Source organism: Elephas maximus, chromosome 7 (assembly GCF_024166365.1).
Source record: "Elephas maximus indicus isolate mEleMax1 chromosome 7, mEleMax1 primary haplotype, whole genome shotgun sequence".
Taxonomy (NCBI): Eukaryota; Metazoa; Chordata; class Mammalia; order Proboscidea; family Elephantidae; genus Elephas; species Elephas maximus.
Window position 1 is genome coordinate 52,895,188 of NC_064825.1, and position 13,890 is coordinate 52,909,077.

The 13,890-nt window shown below is 41.6% G+C and overlaps 1 protein-coding gene across 1 annotated transcript in view; it reads right to left on the bottom strand.

Annotated features, from left to right (window-relative positions):
* Positions 1–13,890, bottom strand: part of RNF121 (ring finger protein 121) — a 75,111-nt gene that overhangs the window by 39,596 nt on the left and 21,625 nt on the right. The window contains exons 2-3 of the mRNA XM_049889986.1: positions 7,384–7,421; positions 4,127–4,268 (exon numbers count right to left, since the gene is read on the bottom strand). Coding sequence (XP_049745943.1) covers positions 4,127–4,268; positions 7,384–7,421 — 180 coding nt within the window. The remainder of the gene's footprint in view (positions 1–4,126; positions 4,269–7,383; positions 7,422–13,890) is intronic.

The following is a 13,890-nucleotide window of genomic DNA, read 5'->3' on the forward strand; positions in this document are numbered from 1 at the left end:
GGATTCCATGGGGAAAATATTACATGACGCAGGAAGCATCAAAAGAAGATGGAAGGAATACACAGAGTCATTATACCAAAAAGAATTAGTTGATATTCAACCATTTCAAGAGGTGGCATATGATCAGGAACCAATGGTACTGAAAGAAGAAGCCCAAGCTGCTCTGAAGGCATTGGCGAAAAACAAGGCTCCAGGAATTGACAGAATATCAATTGAGATGTTTCAACAAACAGATGCAACGGTGGAGGTGCTCATTCGTCTATGCCAGGGAATATGGAAGATAGCTTCCTGGCCAACTGACTGGAAGAGATCCATATTTATGCCTATTCCCAAGAAAGGTGATCCAACCAAATGTGGAAATTACAGAACAATATCATTAATGTCACACACAAGCAAAATTTTGCTGAAGATCATTCAAAAACGGCTGCAGCAGTATATCAACAAGGAACAGCCAGAAATTCAGGCCGGTTTCAGAAGAGGACATGGAACCAGGGATATCATTGCTGATGTCAGATGGATCCTGGCTGAAAGCAGAGAATACCACAAGGATGTTTACCTGTGTTTTATTGACTATGCAAAGGCATTCAACTGTGTGGATCATAACAAAGTATGGATAACACTGTGAAGAATGGGAATTCCAGAACACTTAATTGTGCCCATGAGGAACCTTTACATAGATCAAGAGGCAGTTGGTTTGGACAGAACAAGGGGATACTGATTGGTATAAAGTCAGGAAAGGTGTGCATCAGGGTTGCATCAGGGTTATATTCTTTCACCATACCTATTTAATCTGTATGCTGAACAAATAATACAAGAAGCTGGACTATATGAAGAAGAACGGGGCATCAGGATTGGAGGAAGACTCATTAACAGCGTGCATTTTGCAGATGACACAACCTTGCTTGCTGAAAGTGAAGAGGACTTGAAGCACTTACTAATGAAGACCAAAGACCACAATCTTCAGTACAGATTACACTTCAGCATAAAGAAAACAAAAAATCCTCGCAACTGGACCAGTGAGCAACATCATGATAAATGGAGAAAGGATTGCAGTTGTCAAGGATTTCATTTTACTTGGATCCACAATCAACAGCCACGGAAGCAGCAGTCAAGAAATCAAAAGACGCATTGCATTGGGCAAATCTGCTGCAAAGGACCTCTTCAAAGTGTTGAAGAGCAAAGATGTCACCCTGAAGACTAAGATGGGCCTGACCCAAGCCATGGTATTTTCAATCACATCATATGCATGTGAAAGCTGGACAGTGAATAAGGAAGACCAAAGAAGAACTGATGCTTTTGAATTGTGACACTGGCGAAGAATAGTGAATATACCATGGACTGCCAAAAGAATGAACAAATCTGTCTTGGAAGAAGTGCGGCCAGAATGCTCCTTAGAGGCAAGGATGGCGAAACTGCATCTTATATACTTTGCACATGTTGTCAGGAGGGATGAGTCCCTGGAGAAGGACATCATGCTTGGCAGAGTACAGGGTCAGCGGAAAAGAAGACCCTCAACGAGCTGGGTTGACACAGTGGCTGCAACAATGAGCTCGAGCATAACAACGATTGTAAGGATGGCTCAGGACCGGGCAGTGTTTCGTTCTGCTGTGTACAGGGTCGCTATGAGTCAGAACTGACTCGACAGCACCTAACAACAACATGTTTTAGGTGAAAGTTTACAGAGCAAACTAGTTTCTCATTCATAAATTTATAAGCAAATTGTTTCAAGACACTGGTTGCAATTCCCACAATGTGTCAGACTCTCCCCCCTTCCACTCTGGTTCCACATTTCCATTCATCCAGTTTTTCTGTCCCATCCTACCTTCTCATCTTTGCTTTTGGACAAGAGTTGCCCATTTGTCCCGTGTACTTGATTGATCTAAGAAGGAAGTTCCTCTTGTGTGTCACTGTTTGTTTTATAGACCCGTCAAATCTTTGGCTGAAACGTGAACTTCAGGAGGGGCTTCAGTTCTGAGTTAGAAGGGTGTCCGGGGGCCATAGTCTCAGGGGTTCCTCCAGTCTCTGTGAGAACAGTAAGTCTGGTCTTTTTTGTCTTCAGGTAGGTTTCTAAAAAAACCCTTTGCAGATTACCCGTTGCCGTCCAATAGATTCTGACTCATAGTGACCCTATAGGACAGAGTAGAACTGCCCCACAGAGTTTCCAAGGAGCGCCTGGTAGAATGCTCATCTTTTGGTTAGCAGCTGTAGCTCTTAACCACTACGCCACCAGCGTTTCCCTTTGCAGATTAGTCAACATTATATAATTTAAGATTTCTAAATACAAGCACAGAAATGCCAAGGGGCTCTGGCTCTACACTTGGTTTCTGAGTTTTCTTACTTTTCCAGGCTCCACTAACCCATCTTGGTCATCCCCATTTGCAGAGTAGGCACTATAACCACCTGAGAAACAAGTGACTTGTCTCAGAAGACAGGGCACAGTCTGAGCAGGATCCAGATACGGAGTCACACCCCATGTGACTTAGCCTGCTGAATGGTCCCTAAATCAGAAAGTCTTAGTTCCATGTGGGCATTCCACATACCATGACCTGAAGGTACAACTGTCCCTACTTGTAGTATTTGCCAGCTGGCTATAGGTCAGTGTTGTTTGGAACTGTGCCCAGCTCAAGAGCAAACATTAGCCTCCCTTACTCCTATGCTGCAGATTATACCTTATTTCCCATGAGAGAAAACCCTTTCCAGAGGTAATACATGGTACAGTAGAAAATATGAAACAGAAGACTTGAGTTCAAATCCTGACTCCACTTATTATTAACCCTCTGATGCCTCAACTCTCCAGGCCTCAGTTTCTTCATTTAACATCCTACTTACCTCATGGGATGTTGGGAGGACTAAACGAGATAATGCAGTATTTCCCATCCTGAGGGCTACGGATCCCTAGGCACCTTTGCCTATATTACAAAAGGTCTAAAAAAGCATATACTAGATGAGTCAAGAATGACTCCATGGCACCCAAGAACAACAACAGACAAATAGGATCATTTAGGGATTAAGACTGAAAAACCTGGAGCAAAATCATCTGAGGTCAGATATTAGTTTTATCACTTGAGCAAGTTACTTTGCCTTTTTATACCTTTCTTCATCTGTAACTAGCGAAAACAGTAGCTACTTTATTGGGTTATGGTGAGGATTAATTAAATTATACATGTAAAGTGATTAGAACAATGCCTAGCACATAGTAAACACTCAATAAATATTAGCTATTATTATGTTTCTGTAGTCTTTCAAAGAGTAACTATTACCATGTGGGTATCTGTCAAGTTTTTCATGTTAAAAAGTTATGTTAAAAGCTTCTAAGATAACAGTCGCAAAAGAATCTAGTATACTGCTTGCCATGTCCTTAACAAGATTAGCTGAATCTAAATTCCATCTGTAAGATGCACTGGAGGCTTGGTCTTCCCAGTCAAGTGACCGCTCTCCCTCTATCTGAATACCTGTTGCCGTAAGAGTCAATTCTGACTCATGGTGACCCTCTAGGATAGAACACAACTGCCCCAAAGGATTTCCAAGGCTGTAAAGCTTTACAGAACCAGAATGCCACATCCTTCTCCCATGGAGCAGCTGGTGAGTTTGAACCACTAATCTTTTGGTTGGCAGCCAAGCACTTAATCACTGTGCCACGAGGGTTCCTTCCATCTAAGTAACAAAAAAAAAACCCAAAACCCATTGCTGTCAAGTCAATTCCGACTCATAGCAACCCTATAGGACAGAGCAGAGCTGCATCATAGGTTGCAGCTTGGGGAGAGGCTGCTTGATTCGAACTGTCAATCTTTTGGTTAGCAGCCAAATGCTTAACCACTGAGCAACCTGGGCTCACGGTTCCTGATAAATACCTCCTTCATCAATCTGTCCTACAATGTTTAAAAGGAGAACCTACCTTTTCTGGCCATAAAAGTAGTCACATGTTCCATTCCTGTTTCACCCTCTGAACCACTTGTACACTAAACACTCAGACCATACACTATTATACACCATTCACATGCACAAAGTTCACTGTTATTGTCTCTTCTCTGCCTGCAAGTACTCTAGCTTAGGCTGGGCCCTAGAATGCTTAGGAAGGATCTCTTGATGGCTAACTGACAAAGAAGTGAGAAGCAAAGCGGCTTACGTTGTAGGAACGTGGGTGCCTCTGCTTCCACTGCACCAGGAGCAGCTGGGCCACCACCAAGGTAGCGATGAGGATGAGGACCATCTCAGCGTGCATGGCTTCATGACCACGGTGCTTGGCATGCATGCGTGCGTGCTCAACCCTGAAAGCCAAACAGATGGGGTGAGGCAGGTCAGAGATGATGTGGTAGTAAAGGGACAGTGCTTTCCAGGGATTTCCCACCAATCCGGAGTTTAGAATACATTGCTGTGTTTGGCAGCTGCAGGGTACCGTGCAAATTCGGGACTAGACAGACACACACCCTAGAGGACAGGCATTTTGGGACAGAATAGGACTCTAGGAGGCCCAGGAACCAAGTTCGGCTATTCGGATTAGCTACTCTGTGGGTGGGTAGTCTGCCGCTTCCCCCCTACCCCCATGGCAGAAACAGCTGACATCTTTCCTGTGGCAGGAAGGAGGTCCCAGAAGATGGCAGTGTTGCTGCCTATTTCAGGCCTGTTTCAACCTGTCACTGGAAGGAGAAAGTAATTCAGAGAGAAGGTTATAGCCATAAAGCCTCATGTATATGTATGACACCAGTAAATGAGTAACAGCAACATTGCTGTGTGCTCATTCTAGGGTTGAAGTCTTATCTCACTCATCCTACCCTCCCTGCAAGGCCAGGGATCCTTAAGGTTATTTTAAGCCTAAAAAATCTGGAGTACTTCAACTTTATACTAATCCAATAATGACTTCACCACCAGCCTCCACAGGTAAACAGCCTCCTCAAGGGCTCAAGGAAGCTCAGTAATTAGAGAGTACAGATGGAATTTATTTAATCTAAAGTCAGCATTTTCTGGTCCTGAGGACTGGCAGTAGCTGATTCCCTTGGTCAATACTGGCAAAGAGCTTCCTCTGAGAACAGAGCAGAATAGTCACCCCACCACTCCAAGTCAACCACAGGAAAGAAATGAAGAATTTAGAGAGAAAACCAAATTCAAATGTAGCCTGCAGCCAGGAACTTTTAAACAAATTCCCTGCACAAGGGGCTAATGGGGAGGGAGAGATAGGCAACATAAATGATGGCTTTATGGGATTCCCAAGGGCAATGGAGACTAACAGCAAAAAGAACCCAGTGAGACGAACCATGGATAGATATATGATAAAGCAAATATAGCAAAAAGTTAACTGTAGAATCTGGGTGGTGCGTATAAGGGTGTTCGCTGTATAATTCTTTCAACGTTTCTGTATGTTTAAATTTTTCATAATAGAATGTTACAGGCAGGGACTGAGTGGGCACAGTGGGAGGCCATAAGTCACTCTGGAGCCATTGTATGAGTAGTCAGCCAGCCAGCCACAGCATCTAAGGGTTCATCTTGTATATATAAAACTCTATTCTGGGTACAGAATCTGGCAGAAAGAGAACAGGGCTGGGAATCAGATACTTGGGTTCAGACCCACTTGGCTGAGAAACTTCACTTCTCTGCATCACAATTTCTTTATCTGTCAAAAGGAATTCATATCTGTTCTGCCTCCCTAATAGGGTTGTTGTTAGGATACGCTAAGCCAAAAGAGAACACTTTAAAAACCTAAGGACAGTGGGAAGTCACAAAGACAGCAAATGACAAGTTTCTTATCCTCGGTCAGTATAGAAGTGAATGGATGTGTACAACATGAAATCAAAGAAAGAATTTAGAAAAGACCAGAGAAGTTATCTAGTCCAAGCTCCCACCAATGCAAAAATTATTTTTGTGGTCCTATACTGAAACTCTGGTGGCGTAGTGGTTAAGTGCTACAGCTGCTAACCAAAGGGTCAGCAGTTCAAGCCCGCCAGGCGCTCCTTGGAAACTCTATGGGGCAGTTCTACTCTGTCCTATAGGGTTGCTATGAGTCGGAATTGACTCGACGGCACTGGGTTTGGTTTGGTATACTGAAATACTTCCATTGATTGAGAACATATGACTCTTAAGGTAGTCTATTCTAAAACCAGCAGTGTTTGGCACATTCTAAGTACTCATATTTGCTAATGAACAAATAAAATCCCAGTGCTTTAAGGGACGAGAAACTTACCACCTCTCAAGACACCTTGATTATTAAAAGATGTTTCCGACAATGAGACAAAATCTACCATCCTTTAGCTTCAATCCATTGAACCTAATCCTATACCCTGGAACAACATATTCATTCTTTCTTTCTCAATGCCACAACTTCAAATATTTATCATGACCCTATTAAAAAAAAAAAAAAAAAAACTACTCTGTTCCTATGCCCTTTTAGGCTAACAGTTCTAGTTCTTTCAACCACTGTTCATGATGTGAAGATCATTTATTCTGGTTGGTTTCTTCCAGACACGATCGAGTTAAAGATCCTCTAAACATTCAGTGCCTAGAACAAAATTAATGTGGCTTCAGCAAAGTAGAGCACAGTGGCCCTGTCGCCCCCCTTAAGGCAGATAGTACGCTTCTATAAACATCTTCTAAATTGTCTGCACTATGTTGGTAGCTGAGGTACACAACTCGTGCATACTAAGCTTGTTGTTGTTAGTTGCCGTCGTGTAAAGCCCCCTAAAATCACCCTGAGCTTGTCGTATGAGTTAGTATCTTCACCATCCTGTACTTGTATAATTAATGGTTTTAATCTAAATGAAGGGGTTTTTCTCACTATCAAATTTTACTTGGCTAATTTCAGCTCATTGGTTGGCCACTGTGAATTTTGCAGGGGCAGGTATTCTGAAACCCCTTTACTGCTGAGAAATCATGACACGAGATGATGTTTATCAACTCTGATTACAAAGCGGGTATATCATGGATAATGATGATGATGTCAATGATAATCACCTTTAAAACAGTTAATACTTACTAGAAGCTTCCCTGGGTTTAGAAGTTTCCCACATGCCAGTCGCTGTTCTAAGAGCTTCACATATATTAATCCTCACAACTCTATGAGGTAGGTACTGTAAAGATCCTAATTTTACAATTGGGGAAACCGAAGGCAATGAGAAGTAACGTAACTTGCCCAAGATCACATAGCTAGTAAAGGGCAGAAATGGTATTCAAACCCAGATAAATGGTGTAGTACAGATTACCTACTTACTCTCTAGGACCAAAGGAGCTACCCAGGAGTGACCCAGGGACTGGGAAAGATCCCAAAAGACCTGTCCTGCCAGTCATAAGCCACTCCCTCCCACATACAGGGAAGCAAAAAGGCTAGATATACAACTGTATTACTTGGGCTAACCTGCATTTCCCAGCCTGAGGGGCCCACACTGCCATACTTACCTCCATTGTTCCTCTGGGGACAGGTCTGACATATCAACCTGTAGAAAGACACCACCAAAAAAATCCATTACTATCTTAGAACTGTCCCTACACAACAAGAATTGCTCACAAATTCATCGATATCTTCAAGGAATTATGGGAAGCTTCAGGTCTCACAATCTCTATGAAGCCTTCCCTCACACTGCATTTCACACTGATCTCTTCCTTCTCTAATCACTTATGTTGGCTTATGCCTATGACTGAAAGTGTGTTGTATGTGCTGTGCTAGGCAATGAGGAGAGAAGAGCGAAAGAGTCCTAACCCCCAGCAAGCTCACAGCCTAGTGAGGAAGACAGACATATAAACAGATAATTTCTTTATCATATGCTAAAGACTAGCTATGGAAGAACACAGAAATGGCTTTTAACCAATCTGGGGTACTATATATTAAGGAAGACTCCCTGGACAAGATGTGCAGTATCTCTGGAACTGAGATGAAGATGAAGAAATGAGAGACAGAAGTTTCAGGCAAGGGACTAACAAGAACACAAAGGAATAAATTTGCATAGTATACAAGCAATTGAGTATGGCTAGAGCAAAAAGTATGAATCAGGATTAGTGGAAGAAGAAGTTAGATAAAATATTCTGTCATATAATGCCATCTGACTCCATGGTAGCAGGAAACACATTAAACTAGGGTGAACTAGCTTTAGTCTCTGCTCTGCTATTAATTAGTGGTATGGCCTTCCAACCTCAAAGTTCTGGTTCTATTTACCTTAGTCTTGTCCTTTTAGAGTGGGGTTTCTCAACCTCAGCACTACTGGCATTTTAGGCTAGTTAATTCTGTGGGATATAGGGGATGTCCTGTACATTGCATAATGTTTAGGAGCATCCCTGGCCTCTATCCACTAGATTCCCATAGCATCCCCCAGTTGTAACAACCAAAAATATCTTCAGACACTGCCAGATGTCCCCTGGGAGACAAAATCATCCTCAGTTGAAAACCACTGCTTTGGAATAATAATAAACTCTTTGAGTTTAGGGCTCACATCTTCTACTTCCTTGTGGCCAAAAGTCACTCAATACCTCTTATACTGACTGACCCGAAAACATTCCTTGATCTAGACATGAGACACAAACCTTCAAAATTACTCAAATGAGTCAATCAACAAATATTTTGTTAGTGTTTTATGGTGTTCAAGGCCCAGTTTCCTACTGTTTCTATGATAAATTCAGAAGAGTACCTTAAATGGACATTTGAAGTGAAATAGGCAGAATTCTACTATCAAGTCAAATTGACACATATTTACCAGGCATCCTTTACGTATGTGTAGTAGGAACATCCATCATTATTTAGGGAGGGCTTTTGACTTTGGCTTTCATCTCCCCAGAAGGACCAAGGCCTTCATCTCTGAGGGGGGCCAACTGAATTCAAGAAATGCAAAGGCCCATCTGGGAAGTACCACATTAAGGACCACATTTCTAAAGGATCAATCAATCCACTGGTGTCATGCTACCTATCGAAACTCCCTTCTTTCCCAACCTTGACCTATGTTTTGTGAAGTCAGTCTGTTCATTGTGCCAAAACACAAAGGACTCATTCCTGTTTCTAGGCCTTTGCACATACCCGTCCTTCTGCTTGCAATGTCCTTCCTTCTCGTTTTTCTCCTATCCAAGTATAACTTATCCTTTGAGGACCCAGCTCCAACTTCACCTTCCCTAGAAAAGCCTTCCCTGATCCCCTAGCTTGGTGAATTCAGCCCTCTACTTTTCTCCAGCATGTATTTTTCTCCTTGCTACTCAAAGTGTGGCCCAAGGACTAGCAGTGTCAACATCATCAGGGAGCTTGTTAGAAATGCGGCATCTCAGGCACCACTCCAAACCTACTGAATCAGAGCTTGCCTTTTATTAAGCTCTCCAGGTGATTTGTATGCACACTGAATTTGCAAAGCACTGTTCTATGCCACTCATTCATAGTCTTGTTATCTTCGACAAGCTTTCCAAGTGATCTGTTTCTTAAGACTAGGACCAGGACTAGGGTGGAGAAGCAAGGGACTATGGCACAAAATTTACAGAGGCACTCACTCTCAGGTACCAACCCTGCATGTGTTTAACCTTGAGAGTGTTTGCCTCCTTATAAAGCTTGTGCCCTAGCACCTTGTTTGCCTCACCCTAGTCTTGGTTCTGTTTATGTCTATCTCGTTCCCAAGACACACTTTAAACTGCTTTGAGGTCTTCCAAGGAGAAGAGTACAGAGCTGAGCATATACTAAGCACTCAATGAGTAATGATGGAATTGAACAGAATACTCTCCAATAGCAAGTATGCTGACAAACCAGTATCCCACCTGGAGGTGCTTAAATTAGAGAATAAACAAACATGAAAAATAAGCATCTGGGAAAGGAATATTCAACTGATATCAGGGACAACCAGAGCAATCGTGTTAAAAAGTATATGTTAAAACAAAGAAAACTACATGTCCAAGGAATCAAGGTAAGCCCATTGAAGGGAAAACTAGGAAGATCCAGAGAACTGGGACAGGCACAGGGGTATCTCTCAGTGAGATAGTGTGCCAGGCATGATGCTGCCTGTGCCTTAGTTTCTTCATCTGGAAAATAGAGAGAATAAAACTTCTGGCTTTATCACACGGCTGTGATTTCACTGCCTTTCCTCCTGGGAAAGTGGATGTCCTTTATAAACTACTAGAAGAGGCTGAGGAACTGAAGTTGGTGAAGCACAGGATAGCAGGGCTTTCAGAGCCTCAGGGAAAACAGCTCAGAAGGGCAAGTGCAAAGGCTGAGTCTCGATCTGGGGCTTGGGGGATCATTTATCACTTCACAGAGCAGTACAAATGCTGAGAGTAAAGAGATGATCTGGCTTTAATAACTGACTCCTGAACTGAAGGGTTATTTAAATTACATCCAAACTAGTCTTCTGGCTCAAGTGGAAAAACAAGGAAAGCTGTAAACTACAGCTATAATTAACCTGTAGCATCTGGAAAGGTATCTTTATTTGCTTCCTCATTAATGAGTTTATTAATTTGGGGCCAAGCACTCACCTAGTCCGAAGGCACCTTGTCCAGAGCCCAAGTAATTAGGTAGGCTTTTTTTTAAGGGCAAGGGTACTTACTGAGTGATGGGCCCATATCCAACTCCTTCAACTCACACACAGAATGTTTTAGTGCCAATCAATCCCTCCTAAGACCTCACAAGGCCCCTAACCATGCCAATCTACATAAGCCCAGAACTGAAAGAAGTTAAGCCAAAAATGTCAGACAGACAGCAAGAGAAAATTCCACAAAAACGGAAAATCTTCAGAGGTTGGCTGCTCTACTTTCACAGGTACAAAAGACTCAAGGACGTGCGGCTGTATTCCCACAAACATGTTTCTTGTCCCTCACAAATATTTTATAATCTGTGGTTCCTGCATCTTTACAAATCCTTACTTTGTCTCTGAAGTCCCTCTCTTTCACCAACCTATATTCTGCCTTCCTGCCAAAACCCGGCCAAATCCTCCTAGCTCCAGGAAGGCTCTTTAACCCCATTCACTGAAGACACAAACATCCTCTACTGCCTTGCTTTCAAAGTGCAGTCCACAGACCGGCAGCATCAGTACCCTGAGAGCTTCTTAAGAAATACAGAATGTGACTCCATCCCAGACTTCCTGAATCAAAATCTGCATTTTAACAAGATACCCAGGTAATTCATATGCACATTCAAGTCTGGGAAGCACTGCTGTGTGTCCCAGCACTCACATTCACAATTTGTCCTAAAAGGAATGTGCACCTGTGCGTCTGATTTTTTTGTAATAAGTTTATTGAAATAATTCACATACCATAAAATTCATCCATTTAAAGTGTACTATTCAGTAGTGTTTAGTATATTCACATATTCGTGCAACCACCACCAAGTTTAGAATATTTTTATCACCCCAAAAGAGAAATTACATACGCATTAGCAGTCATTCTCTATCCTCCCCTAAACCCTAGACAACCACTAATTTACCTTCTATCTCTACAGATTTGCCTATTTTAGATATTTCATATGGAATCACACAATATGCGGTCTTTTGTGACTGCCTTTTTTCACTTAGCATTAATGTATCAGTACTTCATTCCTTTTTAATCCATTGTACCTATAAACCGTATTTATCTATTCATCAGTTGATGGACATTTGGGTTGTTTCCACCTTTTGGCTACTGTAAATAATGCTGCTATGCACATTCATACATAAGTTGTGTGGAAAATGTTTTTCATTCCCGAGTATATATCCAGGAGTAGACTGCTGGATTGTATGTTAAGTCTATGTTTAACCTTTCGTGTAACTGCCAGACTGTTTTTGAAAGTGGAGGCCCCATTTTACAGTCCCAACAGCCATTTATGAGGATTACAATTTCTCTACATCCTCACTAACATTAATTATTGTCTGTCTTTGCTATTATAGCATCCTAGTGGCTGTAACAGAAAAAAAGGCCTGGTGATCTACTTCCAAAAAAAATCAGCCACTGGAAATTCTATGGAGTTCTACTCTGACATACATGGGGTCACTATGACCAGTAGGCACCTGGTGATAAGTGTGAACTGGTTTCTCATTGTGGCTTTGGTTTTCATTTCCCTGATGGCTAATGATGTTGAACACCTATTCACGTGCTTATTGACCATTTATATACCTTCCCCGGAGAAATGTTTATTCAGATCTTTGCCCATTTTTTATTGGGTTACTTTATCTTTCTATTGTTGAGTTATAAGAGTTCTTTATATATTTTGGATACAAGTCTCTTACTAAATACATGGTTTGCCACTATTTTCTCCCATCCTGTGGATTGTCTTTTCACTTTCTTGATGGAGTCCTCTGCAACACAGAAGTTTTTAATTTGGATGAAGTCCAATTTATTTATTTTTTCTTTGATTGTTTGTGCTTTTGGAGTCATGTGTAAGAAACTACTGCCTAATCGAAGGCCATGAAGATTTACATCTATGTTTTCTTCAAAGAGTTTTATAGTTCTAATTCCTACATTTATGTCTTTGATCCATTTTATTTTTTGTATACGGTATGTGGTAGGGGTTCAACTTCATTCTTTCACATGTAGATATCCAGTTGACCCAGTACCATTTGTTGAAAAGACTATTCTTTTCCCATGTGCACCTGATATTGACTCTTGAAGCTGGTGCATCACTCTTATTTTCCACATCTTCCTGTGTGTTCCCACAGCTCTATAATTTTGCTGACAGACTCTCAGGAAAGACTAAAAGATAGCTGGAGACCTGACTATAATACAGTTCCCCTCCCAAACCAAAAAAAAAAAACCTCCGAAGCTAACTGCTGCAAAGTTTGATTCATTTATTCATCTACTGAATTCCCATTTAAGGTACTCTTTCTAAATGTGCAGGTCCTGAGCGAGATACTGAGATACATATCTACTGAATTCCCATTTAAGGTACTCTTTTTCTAAATGTGCAGGTCCTAAGCGAGATACTGAGATACATATCTACTGAATTCCCATTTAAGGTACTCTTTTTCTAAATGTGCAGGTCCTGAGCGAGATACTGAGATACATATCTACTGAATTCCCATTTAAGGTACTCTTTTTCTAAATGTGCAGGTCCTGAACGAGATACTGAGATACAGAGATACAGAAATGAACCAGACTTTTTCCCTGCACTTGAGAAGAAGACAAGTAGAAAATCAAGTAGCTAGGCTGTTATACAACCATGAATTTACTGACCTCAGGAAGCACAATCGTTTCCATTTTACAGAAGGTACAAATGAGATACAAAACAGAGATATGACCTGTTGAAGATCATGGTGAAGGCTTGTTAGGAAGAAGGTCACAGGCCTTATGGGAGAAACCAGAGTCAGGGCTTAGGGCCTTAAGCAGCCAAACTAGACACTGGGTAGTGCCAGGGCCATATTAAGACTTTTGTAGGCCCCAGGCACTTTTGTCTTTGTGGGCCCCTTTCTCCATAACATATATATATATTTTAAAATACATTTTATGGCTGTGTTGGTATAAAGATGAATATAATCAAGGCTAGTTTTTATCCACTCTTTTTCTCCTGATTTTAAAAGAAATAAAAGCATTCTTATAGGCCACCAGGCACTGTGCCTACTGTGCCTAGTGAATAAGTCAACCCTGGGTCCTACTGTCTGTCACAGCTATGGATCAAATATTCTCTCCCCAGCTGCCAAGTCACATTGCTCTGGTGCTTCTGAGATTCTCCTCTCTACTGGGCCTATTTGATCAAGCAGCATAAGGCTTAAGTTCACACTAACTCTCACACTGCCTAAATCCACAAACAAATATAACCTCAAATATACTCAATTGACAAAAATGTGTAATCTGTGTTCAAGAAAGGTTTAGATACATTCATGAATGATCAAACCCAATCCAAAAAGCAGACACGCCATTGACCTAAAAATGTCAAAGTCACGGAAACCATGTTCCTGGCATCTTGAAGGTAGTCAATAAATATTTGTTCATTCACTCATTTGCTCATTCATTCATGCAATTACAAGACAGGCATAAAAC